This window comes from Leptonotus elevatus, chromosome 2 (assembly GCF_054856555.1).
Source record: "Leptonotus elevatus isolate MCC_2025b chromosome 2, RoL_Lele_1.0, whole genome shotgun sequence".
Taxonomy (NCBI): Eukaryota; Metazoa; Chordata; class Actinopteri; order Syngnathiformes; family Syngnathidae; genus Leptonotus; species Leptonotus elevatus.
In genome coordinates, this window is record NC_141240.1 from 6,237,973 (window position 1) to 6,256,101 (window position 18,129).

The 18,129-nt window shown below is 39.9% G+C and overlaps 1 protein-coding gene across 4 annotated transcripts in view; it reads right to left on the reverse strand.

The window, feature by feature from the left end:
* The window catches only part of LOC147178281 (lysine-specific demethylase 6A-like), a 39,369-nt gene that overhangs the window by 17,223 nt on the left and 4,017 nt on the right, over positions 1–18,129 (reverse strand). For 2 of the 4 annotated variants that reach the window (XM_086070210.1, XM_086070208.1), the window contains exons 3-12: positions 11,380–11,488; positions 11,215–11,264; positions 11,033–11,091; positions 9,525–9,645; positions 9,374–9,428; positions 4,579–4,613; positions 3,938–4,031; positions 3,731–3,875; positions 3,396–3,494; positions 627–846 (exon numbers count right to left, since the gene is read on the reverse strand). In XM_086070210.1, coding sequence (XP_085926336.1) covers positions 627–846; positions 3,396–3,494; positions 3,731–3,875; positions 3,938–4,031; positions 4,579–4,613; positions 9,374–9,428; positions 9,525–9,645; positions 11,033–11,091; positions 11,215–11,264; positions 11,380–11,488 — 987 coding nt within the window. Of the gene's footprint in view, positions 1–626; positions 847–3,395; positions 3,495–3,730; positions 3,876–3,937; positions 4,032–4,578; positions 4,614–4,699; positions 4,846–9,373; positions 9,429–9,524; positions 9,646–11,032; positions 11,092–11,214; positions 11,265–11,379; positions 11,489–18,129 lie in introns of those variants that run through there. The other 2 variants (XM_086070209.1, XM_086070211.1) reach the window with 2 other exon arrangements.

Sequence of the window (18,129 nt, forward strand, 5' to 3'; positions counted from 1 at the left end):
ATAAAATAAAAAAGATCAGCAATGGTACAGGCAGGTTAGAGCACAAGTGAAGCAGAGTCTTGGAGCTACATGGCCATGTGTGAAAAGTGTGGATCAAATGGGGGAGGTAACATCTGCATGACACTCAGCAACAATAATCCCAAATATGACCCATTAGGGCATGCCGCCGTTGTGCCGTCTTGATACAAACTAGTGGGATTGTGACTCATGCGCAGGGTAGACATGACACTGCTTTGCAGAAAAGTGAGAGCAAATAAGGAATGGCATGACATGGCGACTCTGAGGACCCAAATGACGACATGCCAACTTCTTTGCTCAGTCATAAATAAATTGGCCTGGAAAGTGAATGGCTCCCAAAAGTATTGCAGTTGGGACTCATTTGTTGAACTTTATATTACAGTACTGTACATGGATTTTCTGTGACTCTTTTTCCCTTAATGTTTTTGGCAATGTGTCAGAAATTCTGGGTTCAAACATTTTTGTGCCTGTATTACAAATGGGTTTTACATCATTATGTAAAACTGACTAGTCAGCAGTGTCTGTGTCCAAATCAGTGAATTGCAGTCTTTGGAGCACATCTGGCTGCACTGCACTCACTAAATTGCTGCACATCTCTCTCCACCCACCTGCAGGCATTTTATTCGGTGGGTCAACATGGTGGCATTGGTGCATGCCTTGCTCCGTGTGGCGTTGATGTAGCACTTGATGGCGTCATGCGGCTGGTTGCACGACTCATAAAGTGTGCCCAGGTCCATCCAGGCGGCAGCATGGCTGTGGTCCAGCTGCACAGCACAAATGTAGGCCTGCAGCGCATCCATGGGCTGGTTCTGCTGCTGATACAGCACCCTGGGGTAAGACAGATGATAGATAACAGTGTGCTGAGAGGTTCAGAGAGAGTAAGCACCGAATCGATGCAGACAGTAGAAAAACAGCATTTAAGTTCCTGTGACTGATTGACAACTGATTCATGTGGCAGTATTGTGTTTTACTGTATGTACCTTGAACACGACGCCCGATTAAAAAAAACCACACCATGTGGTTAAAATTGGCTACCTGACAAACATGGGCCAAGCTTGGCATCACAATGGAATGCAATGAAATCCAATTGTAAGGCATTTTTTTCCTCAGAAAACCACACAATATATACAGTGCCGCAAAAAAAGTATTTTTGTTTTCTGACTTGATTTAAGAACCCCAAACAAATATAAACATCAGACAGATAACCCAAGTTAACATAAAATGTGGCTTTTAAATGGTTATTTATTAAAGAAATCTGGCCCTATAAAAAAGTATTTGCCCCCTAAACCTTTTAAATGGTTGGGCCCCACTCTTCCTTGCAGAATTGCTTTAACTCAGCAAGACTGGAGGGTTTTTCCAATCATGAACAGCCTCATCATGTCACAGATTTCAATTAGATTCAAGGCCACTTCAAAATCTTGATTTTGTTTTGCTTTCCAAGCAGGGATAGAACTACTAATCTAAAAAAGAAAAAGAAAAAAAAGAAGCCTTTCTTAACCCCCCTCGAAAATGTTGACCACTTCCCCTACCTCAACTTTCTCTCTTCCAAAGTGGATATTGGCTCTGAGATTAGCCATCGTCTGATCACTGCCAATAGAGCATATGCCAGACTCAGGATGAGGATCTTTGAAGACCGAGAACTCAAGATTGATACCAAGCTCCTGGTCTACAAGGCTATGGTTCTCCCCATCTTGCTGTACAGGGAAAAATCATGGACCATCTACAGCAGGCACCTGAGATCTCTAGAGCAACACCACCAAATAATTTTGGGAAAGATCCCGAGGATTAAATGGGAGGAACGACTCACAAACATTCAGTGTTCTGGAAGAGGCCAAAATGCCCAGCATCACCACCACAATAATAAAACACCAATTACGATGGACTGGCCCTCTCATTCACATGTCTGACACCCATTTCCCAAAACAAAATTCTTTATTTTGAACTGGAGAGAGGGCCGCGGGCTCCAGGAAGGCAAAAGAAACAGTTCAAGGACAACATTAAAACAAACCTAAAAAAAGTCTATATCTGACCTCCTGACTGGGAGCACATGGCTCTTAAGAGGCACTGATGAAAGGAAGCGGTGCAAGAAAGTGCTGCACACTATAAGAGAGAAATCCACCGTGTCGCAGAAACAAGACGACCGCTCTGCAAGGAAACAGAAAAGGACCCCAGCACTACCACAACCTACCACCAATTTCCCATGCTAACATTGCACCAAAATATGTGGGTCATGGATCGGCCTCTATGCCCACCTGAAGACCCACAAGTAGAGGCCCCCATGAAGAAGACTGTCATACTAGAGTAACCGCTGCTGCTGCTGCTGCTGACACCAGAACCTTGTGTTCTTTTTGGTCAGCAGTGGTTTTCACCTTGGAATTCTGCCGTGGATGTTATTTTCCACCCAGTCTCTAATTATTGTTGAGCTATAAACACTATAAAAAAACTTAACTGAGGCGAGGAAGGCCAGCAATTCTTTAGATGTCGTGGGTTCCTTTGTGACCTTCTGGATGAGTACTCGCTGTGATCTTGGAGTAATGTTCGTTTACCATTGTTCCATGTTTTCTTAATTTGTGGATAATGGCTCTTACTGTGGTTCACTGCGGCCCTAAAGCTTTCAGCATGGCTTTGTAACCCTTTGCAGACTGATAGAGGTCAATTAACTATTTCCCATCTGTTCTCGAATTTCTTAGGATGGTGTAATTTTGTTGCAGCATTTTGAGCTCTTTTGGCTGACAGGTTCATTCAAGTGATTTCTTCATCCAGTTTGGGTATGATCAGTGAAAATTAAGTCAACAAGTTAATTCATGATTTAACAAGAGATAAAAAAAAGAAGAGATGTAGGGTGAGAAGTAATTTTTCCACACAAGACCAGGAAGCTTTTCCCGCTTATTAAAAATCAGCATTTAAAAACGGCATTTTATGTTTACTTGGGTTATCTTTGCGTATACGAGCTATAATTTCTATGGCTTTACCGGCACCACATCACCACCATTCACTGTGTGCAGAAAAATAAAGAGGCTTACGGCATCAGTAAGACCAGAGCCAATTGCGATTCATTTGTTTTCAGAAACCAAGTGCTGACAAACTTGGATAATGAATAAAAATATAGTAAACATTTAAAAAATTTAATTGACAGTAAATGTCAATAGTTAGTCTGAATTATGCAAGGAGGTCAAAATCGTGTGGCTGAATTTCAATGAATAAAATGATGAAGACATTATAAGCTTAACGGAAACTTGTAGTGTTACTTGCTTACTATCCGTAAACGCTAAAAGGAACATGCATAGACTGACAGCTAGTGTTAGAATGATGTGACAATTGACAAACCACGTCCTCACTGTAACAAACAAATGCAATTCAAAGAAATGAGCGTTTACCCTATAGAGCACCAGGTATCTGCGCTGGCCTCAGATTTATCGATGGATTGCCGATAGGAGATGAAGGCATCCTGGACCTTTCCAATACTAGAGTAGCACCTGCAGGAGACACCGGCTATCAGGGATGTGCAGCTAGCCAGAGAATTTATTTAGACAGTGCAGTTTTCCACTTAAACTTCCGGCACTTGCGAAATTAGCATACAGCCACCATCTAGCACATGAAATGCTACAACAAAGTAAATTACAATTTGTTATCATTGTGTTCAGTAATACAACATGCATTTGCTTCTGAATGAGTTTACAACATGAAGCGTAAGACAAGGGTACCCCCCTACCTGCCCAGGAAGTACCATGACTGTCCAGAGTTGGGATCTGCCTCCAAAGATTTCTGCAGACACTGGATGGCATAGCTGTCCCGACTGGCTTTGTCCCCGAGCTGCTCCACTGTGTGATGCATCCAGCCTGGAATGACAAAAGCACCTGCAGGGAGTCAGTCACTGTATTCCTCAGATTGTAATGGTGCACGTTGAGGGGCATCTTACCAAGCTGTTGCAGGGTAGTGGCTTTCACCTGTGCAGGAAGATCCTCCGTCTGCAGGAGGCTTTCATAGGCTTCCTTGGCAGCCCGATATCGCTTCTGGATGGGAGGAGAATTGTGTAGAGGTCTTGAGATGACACATTGACCTGGAATGCCCTCTTCCCCCATGTTTTCCTCATCTAGCATGACAAAACCAATCATGTTCGCCCCTGTATGCCACTAAAATGTGCCATAGAGCCGACACTTTCATAGCAGGTGTTTGTTCTGACACAGCACAATGTCTATTAGTGACACTTCTCGAGCCAGTGAAAGTGACATTACCTCTCTACAGAGAGACACCATCAGCATATAAAAGAGGGGGAGACAGACTTTCTCGTTTCCGTGGCAACCCCGTCGATCGGCTCTGAATAATTTCCTATTCCCTCCCGCCTTTGCCACCCACTCATGCACCCTAATCCCCCCTTTCGTTTGTCAGCACTTGGCACAAAGAAAAGGAAATAAGGGTTTCACTGACATCACTGGGTTACCATTAAAGAAAATATTTTCTATCTGGTAATACTGCATCAAAATTAATAAAATAACTGCCAACAATATACACAATGATTCTGTCCTTTGGGGAGGTCAAAGGCGAAAGAACGAGACTTACCTGAATCTCATATAAATGAGCAATGTGGAACTGAACTGCAAGAGGAAAGAAAATAAAGTTAGGTTATTCAACACTCAGTATTTGAGATGTAGTCCTTCGCCTCCTCCTTGTCATAGCATACTTGGCAAAGTTGTGCTGAAGGGTCAATAAATGGAAGCCCAAGGTCAACTGCCAACAATCTAACTGAGCAGAAGGGTGGCGGCCAACCCGGCAGCACCTTCTTGTGTGCGGATCGCCGCAGTGTCTGATCTAAACTGCCTGAGTGACTCTCAGCAGATAGAGCGAGGGAGAGGAGAGAGAGGGGAAGAAGGATGGGGGCTGCCCTTGTCGGGTCTGTGTGCGTGCGTGTGTGTGTGAGAAGAAGAATGAGATACATACACACAAAGTCACACACACAGTAAGAGGCTGGGAAAAAATTGATATGTCCAAGGTAGCAGGTAGGGGAGATGAGGACGCTTTAGCATGTCAACAAATATTCTAACCAGCCTGAACAGCAGAAACCATGTGCTCCCAGGTCAGAGAACACAATTCTGTGGTGTGTGTTAGGGCTGGGCAATATGGGCAAAATTTCATAACTTGATGCTTGGGCTAAGCGTGTACAGCACCATCTGTATCTGTTCGACTACCTAAATGATCTGTATCTGGAGTAGGTTTGGCATAAACCGGAAATGGGTGTGGTTTAACTGGAGGTGGGCGTGGCTTAAATGGGTGGGGCTTACATCAATACATTACTGTATTTTTTTGTGTGAAATTGAAGGGTTGATCAAACGTTTCTATATTTTTTGTTTATTTGAAAATTATTGACATAACAGCCTAATGATTCAAATCAATGCTTTTGATCACAACTCAGAAAATGTTTGTGTATGAATAAATATTCACAGAACAGTCTGAGAATTGAGATTCACCTTTTTTTTTTATTACAGTAGTAAGGGAACTATTTAGATTTTTTTTTTAATGACTCAGAGCAGGAATCTTTTTAAGTATGAATAAATATTTACAGAACAGTCTGAAAATGAATATTCAGTTTTTGATCACAATAGTAAAGAAACTACATTTTTTTCTAATTTATGTGAATGAACAAGAGTTGTCATAGCAACATAAATCCCGTTTTTATTATTTTGTTTTCAATGTTTAAATTTTTGCTACCTAACATTATTAAAGGGTGTTAAGCTGTAGGCGTAAAGCTTAATTTGCAATATTTCTATTTTTTATGGACTGCAGTGGAGGTAATCAATCTAATATATATTGATTTGTAGTGTGTTCAGCTGTGCATGTTTAGTGCTTTTACCAGCTAAATAAAAATGAACTTAGGCAGCCAGTGTGAGAGACTGACGCAACAGGAACCAAGCTCTGCCTTGTCAAAAGCGCTGCGGCTGCAGAAAATTAAGGACCAATTAAGAGATAATTAATTACTGTCAGAGTGCCCGTGCGGACTGATACTCTCTCACTCTCTGTGTGCCGCGCCGCGAAGAGGAGGGAGGGGCCGGCTTTCCTTCAGCACGGATATTAAGGAAGTCTATTTGTGTTATATTTGTATCCGGGAAAAATCCATTATCTGTACCAGATACTCGTGTTGTACAAATATACGGCTCACCCCTAACTTGATACTCATTCCAGATAGCTTGCTACAATAACAATATTACTATGAAACTAAGCATTTTTAGAGAAAAAGCAAAATATGAATCAAAAAGGATGTGAACAACTGAGGTTTTTTTGTTTGTTTTTTAGAATTTACTGACAGTCACCAACATTAACAAAGACAGTAAAAGAAAAAAATTGTGTTAAAAACTGAAACGGTATGGCATTAGAGGTATTGTGTCAGACTGAGAGCTATTTACAAAAGAGAGAACAGTTTAATAAGTTCGGTGATATTTCTTCATCCTATTTAGATATTGTTTGTGGTGTGCCCCAAGGGTCTGTTTCTGGGCCCTGAATTGTGTATATCAATGCTATTTCTAAGGTATCAGATGTTCTGAAACTGATCTTGTTTGTGGGTGACACCAATATTTTCTGTTCTGGGGAGAATTTAAATGATTTATTGGATGGAATCACTCAAGGAATGAAAAAAATCAAATCTAGTTAGATAGAAACAAAATTTCATTAAATTAAATAAACTAAACCAATGTTTGGGAATTGCAGAACAGAAATACAGAAATAAAGATAGATGGGGTAAAGATGGACAAGGTTCAAGAAAATCAATTCCTGGGTGTCATAATAGACGAGAAAATTAGTTGGAAGCCACACATTAAATATATAAATAGCAAATTATCAAAGAGTGATGGCAGTGTTAAATAAAGTTAAATGGATACTTGATTACTGCGATTGGCTGGCAACCAGTTCAGGGTGTACCCCGCCTACTGCCCGAAGCCAGCTGGGATAGGCTCCAGCGTCCCCCGCGACCCTTGTGAGGACAAGCGGTTAAGAAAATGGATGGATGGATGGGTGGATACTTGATTACAACTCGCTCCACATCTTGTACTGTTCCATAATTCTGCAATATTGTAATTATTTAATTGAGGTAATAATAATTGTATAAGTTCATTCATAACTTTCCGAAAAAGGGCAATAAGAATCATTCATGGTTGGTTATCAAGATCGGCGTGAACGCCATCTAGTGGGCCGCAAAGTAATTTCAGTTTTGTAAATGTTGGCCGCAACGGCCGCAGGCAGCTTTCAATTGAGGCTTTGTACACATGTAGCAGGGTATTTTTAAAACTGAATATTCCCCCTCATGTCGAAAAAAAAACTTGTCCGCACAGAGTCTAATCTTTAACCTGGCAATAGCCAGATTGATATTGTGATTCACTCAAGAGGGTTCTCCCACAATATCAATCTGGGACTTCTCTACGGTGATTTGCTCGGGAAAGGCGGGACATTCTGTACAATACTTCGAGGCGGCATCTTGTGCACGTTTGTTTTGACCAAAAAAACAACAACACACATCCACATAAACGCACAGAAAAACTGAGAAGTTGATTACAGAATTCTTCGCTTGTTGGGCATCTTATAAATTTATGTCATTGATGACCACATTTATTAAGTTATTTGATAATGATTTTTTAAACCTTAACTAGATTTAATTTAGTTATTAAATACAAACAATAATAAGTCAACATAAATCATAATTTTTGAATGGGCCCCAAGTTAAAAAAAGGTTAAGAACCCCTGATCTAGATCATACACACTCACTTTTCTTATAGTCAAAACTCCTTAAAATATGTTGATATAGTGAAATATAAAACAGCACAGATTATGTCCATCCATCCATCCATCCATCCATCCATTATCTGAACCGCTTATTCTCACGAGGGTCGCGGGCATGCTGGAGCCTGTCCCAGCTGTCTTCGGGCAGTACACCCTTTACTGGTTGCCAGCCAATCGCAGGGCACACATAAACGGACACCCATTCACACTCACAATCACACCTAGACACAATTTAGAGTGTTCAATTAACCTACCATGCAGGTTTTTGGAATGTGGGAAGAAACCGGAGTATGCTCGGAAAAAACCCACGCAGGCACGGGGAGTACATGCAAACTCCACACAGGAAGGCCGGAGACCAGAATCAAACCTGGGACCTCTGAACTGTGAGGCGGACATGCTAACCAGTCATCCAACGTGCCACCCACAGATTATGTACAAAGTTTAATTATTTTTTTTGCCACAAAACATTCACAAATGTTTAGAGAGAAAGAAGGGGGTTATAGATTAAGAGGGAAATATAATTTAAAAAGTAACATTCACACAACGGGAAAAGATTTTGTATTTCCTTCTTTGGGGTGAAATTATGGAACAATTAATTAATTAATTATAACAATGTACAAACATAAACCAATTCAAAACTAAATATAAAAGTTCTATATTCACGAGAGACAGAGTGAATAGGAGTGGGGTAGATAGTCACTAGGTGATTAGGAGAGTTGCTGATTTGTACTTATATTTATGTTTACTATTCGTATTTTGTAATTTTATCATTGTTGGCTTTTTGTATGTGTTGGATCTTTCTATATTTTAAGTGGATTTATAATGACGGTATATATCTCTGAGTATTTATTTTATATTATGTAGTGGTTTAATATCACTATTACCATTGTTATCCTAAATATTATTCTTATTATGGATGCGCGCATGGCACAAAACCGACTTGGGCCTGACTATGTGGATATACAGAAAGGTGAGACTCACTCACATTCATTTGAATGGACCTGCGAGGCGCAGACCGCTTATGTATTTTTACCACAAGATTCACCATTTTATCCATTGGTATAAATGAAATTATAAATATAGTAAAGTATTGATGTAAAACACAATATATGTGTACCATACATACTACATTTTTATGGCTTGGCAATGCATAGCTGTGTCGCACTCGCTTATGGCACGGAAATACGTGTGGTGTGCATCTGGCTCTCTCCCTACCTCCATCAGATGATTGCCATTGGTTGGCTTTAACTGTCGATCAACGCCAAACTTGAAAGGATGTATGTGGTTTGTTGGCCAGAGCTGTATTTGCACTGCGAGCGTGGAAAGTCCACACACACATCTTAATTTTTTGTATTAATATCTTGTTCATGTTGATATGAATGTTCACATCTGGATATTGATACAATAACAAGATCTCACCCAGCCCTATTGTGCGTGTGTATATGTGGGTACAGGATGTATAAAGATGTGCAGGATTTTCCGATTAGTGTTATCCTCTGTACAATATTTATTGGCCAAAACACCTTACTACTACCCCGGGGGTAGACAGTATCAACATTTGAAGTCACGAGACAATGAGGGCTGAACTTACTTTCAGCTTTGGACAAAGTGCAGGGATTGGAGTCAATCAAAGCTAGCTGAAAATGCTGCAAGAAAACATTGGGACAGAAATTAGGAAAACCACTTACTTCAGATACCTTCACTTGTTCACAGTCACTTTGTAACTTTGGGGGTGGGCCTACCTTTAGGCTTGACTCGTAGTCTGTGTTGACCTTGAACATAAGACCCAGTCGGAGGTGGATCTCCTTGGCTCGGGAGAATCCCGGATCAATGTACAACACTTCCTGGAATGCTTTGATCGCCCTTGGTGAAGGTAAGAAAGGTGGCAAAATTCATGGCCGGTTCAACAAGATGCCGAGAACTTCAACAATAAGAACGTGAAAGCTGAGGTCAGAGTTTAATCTTCCTAATTGCAGATAAAGCAGACAGACAGCATATTGTCACTTTCGGGCAGAATCCTAATGCTGTCGAAATGACAACTTTTCGGAGGTGGGGGTGGGGGGTGTGGCTTCCAGAGTTTCGGCTTAACAAAAATGTTTCCATAAAACACCATTGGTGTGTAAACTTGTGCCTTAGGAACTCTATATAAGGTTTTTACCATATTAATAAATTCTTGGGGAAATTCTAATATTTCAAGTACTTTGTACAAATAGAACCATTCAAGGCGGTCAAATGCTTTTTCGGCATCTATAGCCATCAACGCCAAATCTAAATGTTTTTTCTTGCTGCCAACATACTGAAATTCACTTCCAGAACAATTTGTCTGAATTAGCCGATTATTGCCCCTTAAACTCCGGCCAAAACAATCGGCCAAATGGCTGATTATTTTCCCCTTAAAACGTTATAATCGAAGAAAACCAAAGTTTCCGATGCTGTGAAAGTACCCTGAATGCACCATTTTGCCTGCATGGCATTAGCAACTAGCAAGTGTGTAGCGTATGTTATTCTGGTTATTCTGTTATCCCAAGGCATCCTTTAAGTGGATCTCTATTGCTACTTCCTTATCGTACTTTGTAATAACTTGGCCCATTTTTACCACTACAATGCGCACTGAGCCATCAAGCTATGCCTGCAAACCCCTGAAGTGTGATGTGTTTTGCGGTTTGGACTACAATGTCATTGTCATGTGCATTCATGAGCTGCGTATGTAGCAAGATAGCTGTGAAACAGGTGGCACCGCTGCCACAAACACGTGACCTCATGGCTAACTAGCTATAATATAGCTATGAGATTTTTATACTGTACAGCCCCACATTGGTGAAAAGATTTCATGACCCAATGCCAACCATGACAAGGGAGCCCCTTTGAAACATCTCAACAATTTTGATGTGTCGACGTGGAGATCCCCTAGGAATTTCACTGGACTGTGCGCAATATGCCAGTCTGTCATTCGTTATTTATCAGCGAAATGGGCATCTACAAGTGACGACCTGATGGACGGTCCTTCAGTTTTGACGGCATGTTGACCTTGGTCAGCCGGTCCTAAAATAATGGTGACGGAGTGACGACGGAAGCATGGGTAAAATAAAACGGCGGACGAACGATTAGAGGACGGTTCATCTTTAAAAAAAATTAATGACGGTGCAGCAAAATAATGTAAAATGCCCACCTCTAGTTAGTGCCTGCCTAAATTAATGTGTGTCTGTATTAAACTGGCACTGAATGAAATATAACATTCAACATTACTCACCACTGAAAGGCGTTGTAGTGGAAGTAGACCATTCCCAGACCATATAGAAAGGCAGCATTCTGTGTGTGATTGAAACACTTTTACTCAGATGAATAAAACTGAATGAAGACTATCATCATCATATAGTCTAATAATCTAACTTTAATCATGGACTCAATGTAAGGATTGTTGTCCTGGTTTACCTTCCAGTAGTCTGACTGTAAACTGTAGTACCTCTGGTATGCCGATAATGCTGTAATTGGGAGAAAAAGAGGGAGGGTCACAGTTACAGAGAGGCCATATTACATGAAGCAAAGGGTATGATTTTAAAAGACCCTATGAAAGGGGAGCTCTCAGTGCAGACTCACCTTTTGGGTAATCCTCCAAAAGGAGGTTGAAGTGGCCGAGCTGGCAAAACACCTCAGGCTCTACTTTTCCCTCCGCCTTGAGGATGACTGAATCGTAGCAGCGGACAGCCTGAGGGGAACATATGCGCACGTCATCATGCACTTTGCTTAGATGGTAATTTTTTTAATGTCTCCAATATTCAAAGAAAAAATGTACATCTACAGTGGAACCTCGGAGTTTGAACGTCTCGGAACTCGTACTTCAACCAAAAGATCTGGGTAAAAAATGCCTCTGAGTTTGAACTAATTTTCGGGGTTCGAATACCCAAGCAAAGCAAGATAAACCAAACATACCTTGAAAACGGGTAGCCGAGGGAATATATATACACATATATATATATATATATATATACACATATATATATATATATATATATATATTAGGGGTGTGAATTGCCTAGTACCTGGCGATTCGATTCGTATCACGATTCATAGGTCACGATTCGATTTGATGCCGATTAATCCCGATACGAATCTATAAATTGATTATTGCGATTTTTTTAAACTTAAATTTAGAAAATACTAATCCGTAAACTTGTACATGTACGCTGTAAGATTTGTATGAAAATGTGTTTATCTGAAAAATCAGGTTGCAGTCTGTTTCATGTTTGAACAGCACTGAAATAAAATATTAAGGCTTAATGTTCCATAAATATACCATTCTTCCAAGCTTAATGTGTAAATCCTAACCTTAAGTAAGACACACAGTGTAATGTCATGCTAAACTGATTCTAGACTGTGAATAAGGTGCCATTGTTGTTACTTCAGCCGAACACCAGAATATAAACTATTCCTGGAAGCCACATATAAAACTCCCAGACCTTTCTACCTCTTATATACACATAGCATCTTAATTATTTACTGGAGCAGACTTGAAAAAGCCACATTTAATGTTGGCTGGTAAAATGTCACTGTGCTCTGGAACTGCGTATTTTGTATGTATTGCTTTTACAAAACTTTCTTGATTCCATTCATTTTAGACATCCCATGACAACACTCCAGTTCACTCACAGCAGCACATAATTACTTTAAGCAGGGTCTAACCATCAACGGTGGCCCGTTAGCCCGGGCCTGTGTTGCAACCGTGTCGGGCCACTACATAATTTATACCAGTGGTGTCAAATGTACAGCCCGCGGGCCGGATTAGGCCTACCACAGGTTTTAATCCAGCCCACGAGATGGTCTTAAAACAATCAGTAAGGTCAGACCAATTAATCAGACAGCCAAAATCAAAACATATAGATTTGTTATTTCACAAGCAATCCTCAGCTGAGCAATGCAATTTTGCCTGTGTGTCATTATTTTACACCCAACCTATAGTTACGGTTTGTTGACAAAAATAAAAACATAGACCAACATAAATCAAACATAAAAATGCTGAATACGACACACATTCAAGTACTGGTAACACAAAAACATATGACATGGATTACCATCCTATAATTTCATTAATTGCGCCACACAATGCATTCTGGGAACAAAATATATGCAAAACTGTGGTGTTGTTCCGATACCGTTTTTTGGCCCCCGATACCGATTCCGATACCCAGCTTTGAAGTATCGGCCGATGCAGATACCATACCGATACCTAAGTTGTTGTTTTTTTCCTCAACATGAAAAAGCTGTCCTGCCATTGGTTCAGAGCATTCAAGGGCCAATAGGATATCTTAGCTCGGCATGCAGTGAACATGTCACACATCAGTGAATGTTGTGCACGAGCAAAACACAAGATGCAGCATCCAAAGTCCTATATTAGCGACAGAATTAATGGTATCGGCATGTTACTTGTTAGTACTCACAGATACCGATACCACTGTTTTAATGCAGTATCGGGGCCTCTGCTGATACCAGTATCGGTATCGGAACAACACTACAAAACAGGTAGACATAACACACTTGGAGGCTGGAACTCATATGGGCAAAGCAGGGCTCTACACTAACTTTTGCACTGGTAGCACTGGTGCTAGCAACATTTTCAATTGGTAGCACCACACAGATTTTGGTCGCACCCTTTTTGAGGGAGATACAGCATGACCGTATTTGCCGATGTAAAGTTGTCTCAAATTGTATAGCATAGTTTCAGATGACGTAAAGATTGACAGCGACTCAACACATAGCTGCAAAATATTTTACTGTAACAGGTCAATTATTTTATATTAGCTTACTTTAAAAAAAAAGTGAAAAACTAGATTGGAGTATGGAAGCTTAGTGTGATAAGGTATTGTAAAGAGACGTGACTATACGGACCATTGATTGTAATAAAGTTAAAAAGAATCTGCAATTATTAACAGTTAAAGCATTGATAGACTTTTTTCTGTCTGAGTTTGAAATGTCCGACTATTTGAATGCAGTTTGCCGAACGCTGTCAATGTTTACGCTCCCGTTAGGGGCTAGTTGCTAACGCCAGAGAAATATGCCAGATAATAGAAATGACATACTTATTAATTTTCTCAACGTCTTTAAATGGCAATTATATATAATTTCGAGGTGGCGTTGTGTTGATGTTGGAAGTCGACAGTCGAGTGAGGACGAGTCAAGCTGGCCGCCTTGAGCCACGACGCCTTCCACGCACTGCGTGGTCAATTTCAAAATAAAAGTTAACAAGGCAATTGCATCGACGTCAATGTATTACTTGGAAGGCTTTTATTTTGAAGTTGGCCTCCATAGCGCTTTCCGCGCATGCATACAGATCATGGCTAAAAAGTTGAGCCGTTGCACCAATTGTTAAAACATCGTGGCGGCCGTGGCTCAGGGTGTAAAGACGGTCGTTCAGTAACCAGAAGGTGGCCGTACGATCCCCGCTCTCCCCAAGTCATGTGTCGATGTGTTCTTGGGCAAGGCACTTCACACACATTGCCTCCAGTGCTACTCACACTGGTGTATATGGAAGGTGCAAACGTTTGGTGGTGGTCGGCGGGGCCGTAGGCGCACACTGGCAGCCACGCTTCCGTCAGCCTGCCCGCCCCAGGGCAGCTGTGGCTATTTAAGTACCAAAAACAGCAACACCAACAGTGTGAATGTGTGAGTGCATAAATAATGTATCCATTCCCTTGTAAAAGCACCTTTGAGTGTCTAGAAAAGCGCTATATAAATCTGATGCATTATTATTATTATTATTATTATGTACTCGCGCCATGCGATTGGATTAATTTTTCACCAGCATAGGCTGTACAGTTGGCCGCATTTGCGGGTGAATTGGTCACAGTGTCGAGCCCTGGTCCAGTAAAGTGTTGCCGCGTTCTATTTGCTTTTGTGTTATTTTTTGGAGCAATATGTTTACATTTGAGCCCTGCTATTTAGGGCTGGCCTGCAAATAGCGAAAATCTGTGTATGACTGGTGGCAATTGATTTTAAATTATATACCATGATTTTACTGATCTGGCCCACTTGGTAATACATTTTCCTCCATGTGGCCCCTGTGCTAATAAGAGTTTAACACCCCTGTTATAGACGCTGGTTCAACAGGGTAAGGACAAAGGTCATAAATAAATCTGATAAAACCAACACATTCTTACTCTTTAAATATTACACACATGGACAATGTTGTTGGTACCCTTAAGTTAATGAAAGAAAAAAAATCACAAGGATCACAGAAATAACTTTTTTTTCTTCCTGAGAAAGCTCAGTATTGTTCATTCTGCAATCTTAACGATTCGACATGTCATCAACATTGCTCTCTCTCTCTCTCTTTTGGGTGTGTGTGTGTGCATATGTGCGTGTGGTGTGATCTTATTAATTCCCCTAAAACCTATTAAAAATCCCATACCGTTCACCTAAACCGAATACTTCAGAATCCCGCTAGAGTTGTGAAGTTGTCAGGAGACCAGAGGAAGGATCAAAGAAAAGAAAAGAAAAGCCAGCACCAACCAGACATCACCTACTACCCACCGGGTTACAATCAGAATCTTTCACCGACCTCAGAAACATCTAAATTCCAACCAATTATGGAGACCTCAAGAGACCAAAGGGAAGACTTAGGAAAGGAAGGAAGAATAGATGAAGCAGAGTGAGATCCACAGACATCAGCCTCCACTGATTAATCAGAGAAATAACTTGACTCTGACCAAAAAATAAAAAATAAAATATTCACCAATAAAAATCAGACATTGCTTTTGGGTCATTCAATGCCAAATCACCCAGTGGGTTAAGCCAAGTACAGTGTTTCCTCTAGGATTATTTTCAGCAGCGGGGTCAAGGCCCAAAAATCAAGACTTTTTTCTTTCTTTCATTGAAGTACCCAAGGGTGATGTTTAATCATCGGGGTCGCTGCCAAACATTTAGCATTCAACCGAATGGGGAGGTGCTTGACTTTTAACAACCTGCCAAGTGGATGTTGACTGAGCTGAATTAAAGCAAAAAAATTAAAAATACTGTTTATGTTTACAATAGTGATGCACCGAATATTCGGCCACCGAAAATATTCGGCCGAAATAAAAATAAATATAAAAAGGATGTGGAGGTGGCGCAAGCACAAAAAAAAACGCTGCAAGCAAGCGTCTGTTTGCATTTTTAACACAGAAACACTTACCGCTATCTCCGGGTGGCGACAGACCTGTACAGGACGCTGTGTGTGACTTTGCAGTCCGTTCCTGAAGCCGATTGGCTGGTGCAAAGAAATGCATTTATTTATTTTTAAACTTTGGTGAATATGTGAACTGGCGGATTTTAAGTGTGCTGCACCTTGTCCCGCCGCACGCATTCGTGCCTGTGCAAACTATATTGACTATAAAGTGCAATCACACCGGTGTTTAATGTACCATTAGCCAGCATGTCTGCGGTGTGGGCACATTTCAATTTATAGTGTGCTTTGTTAAAATGCCAGTGCTAAATAAATATTCTATAATAATAATAATATATTTTTTATTAATTATAATAAATGCAATGATAGTAGAAAATAGGCATACATTTTTTCAGCGTTTCGGTTTTCGACCCAAGCCTTTTTCATTTTCGGCCCAAAAAATTTCGGTGCATCCCTAGTTTACAATGACTGTGGTCAAAGGTCAATTAAACAATATTTTGCACTGCACTGGGGTGCAAACTGATTCTTTTTTTTTTTTTTACAGTGAAGCTCAATGTGTCTTTTTATTCGAAAATAACTGAAATACACGCATACATATATATGTAAACAATTGTACATACACAACTTTTTTTGTTGCTATGACATCATTGTTCTACCAGTATTCAATTTAAAAACAAAAAAACAAGATTCTGTTCAAAAAGGGTGTAGGAAGAAGTAAAATGACTAACCTAGTCCCACCCCTTATTCCTAGTCAAAAATAGACCACTTAAATTCACCCTGAAACTCTGTTCAGGTTATAACAAATAATTTAGATTGCAAATACAGTAAAATCTGGCAAATAACATAAAACACCAAATGTAAGCAAAAATAAATAAATTGACATCGCTGGATACAAAACACTCATGATGTTGTTAATTGTATTTGTTTTCCTATTCTTTTTCTGCTCTGTATCTGTTAAATATTTCAGTTGTAACGATGTATTTAAATCTACCTATTGTTTTACATGATTTCAGTTCATCACTGCAGCTGTTCCATAGAGTAACTCCTTTCATTGGGACATCGTGAAGCTTCATAGTAGTATAACTGGTTGTTTTAAAACATAAAAATTCCTCTGAGATTATGTTTGCTTTCTCTCGGTTGAAAAAAACCTTTGGATGCTCTATGGTAACTGCTGATTTTTAACTTTATACATAACCTGTATTGTTTTATAGTCAACCAGATCCTTACATTTTAATGTATTAAATTTGATGGAAGAGTTGGTGTGTTTGTTCCCTATAGGTGGATTTATTTAGAATTATTATTGCTCTTTTTTAGCAGGATAAATATATGCTCTGTATTTGTTTTGTATGTATTCCCCCACACTTCCACACAGTAATTCTTGTATGGGAGTATGAAGGCACAGTACAAGATGCGAAATAGAAAATATTTTACTTTATGTAAAATTGACACCGACTTTGCTATTTTTCCTTTGATGTAGTTAATGTGAGATTTCCATCCCAGTTTCTCATCTATTATAACACCAAGAAAAAGAAAGATACTCTTCCGATCTCTATATCATTTATCATAAGCTTTTTAGTTGAACAAGTCAGACGGTTTCCAAATATCATACATTTTGTTTTGGCTAAATTTAGTGTTAGTATATTTGATCCAAACCAACTCTTCAAATATATATATTTTTTTAGCTTATCACCAACTTCCCAAAAATCCAAATTGTCCTTTACAACAGAGTAAATTGGTGTCATCAGCAAATAATGTACATTTAAATGAACCAGAGACTCACAAATATATAACATATAAAATAAACAACAATGGCCCCAACACTGATCCCTGAGGAACCCCACACTTAAGCTAAAAGTTGTGATTTTCCCAAGCCTATTTGTACATACTGTTTTCTGTTACTTAAATAACTAGTAAGCCACGCAAGTGCTCTATATATGCAGGGTTTGAAGTTTTACTTTTAAAATGTATTCTGATAAGAGTTTCTAGTTACCTGTTACCTAGATTCCTAGTTACCATCTCACATAGACAGACAGCTAGATAGACAGTGATATTTGCAGCAGTGGTTTCACAAAATGCGCACACACATACTCACTAATTATGAAACGACAACGATGCGTGACGCCGCGCGCGCAAAAAAAAAAATAGTGACAAGTTAAGCCGTTTTTATTGTTACTGTAATGTTTAAAGCCCCA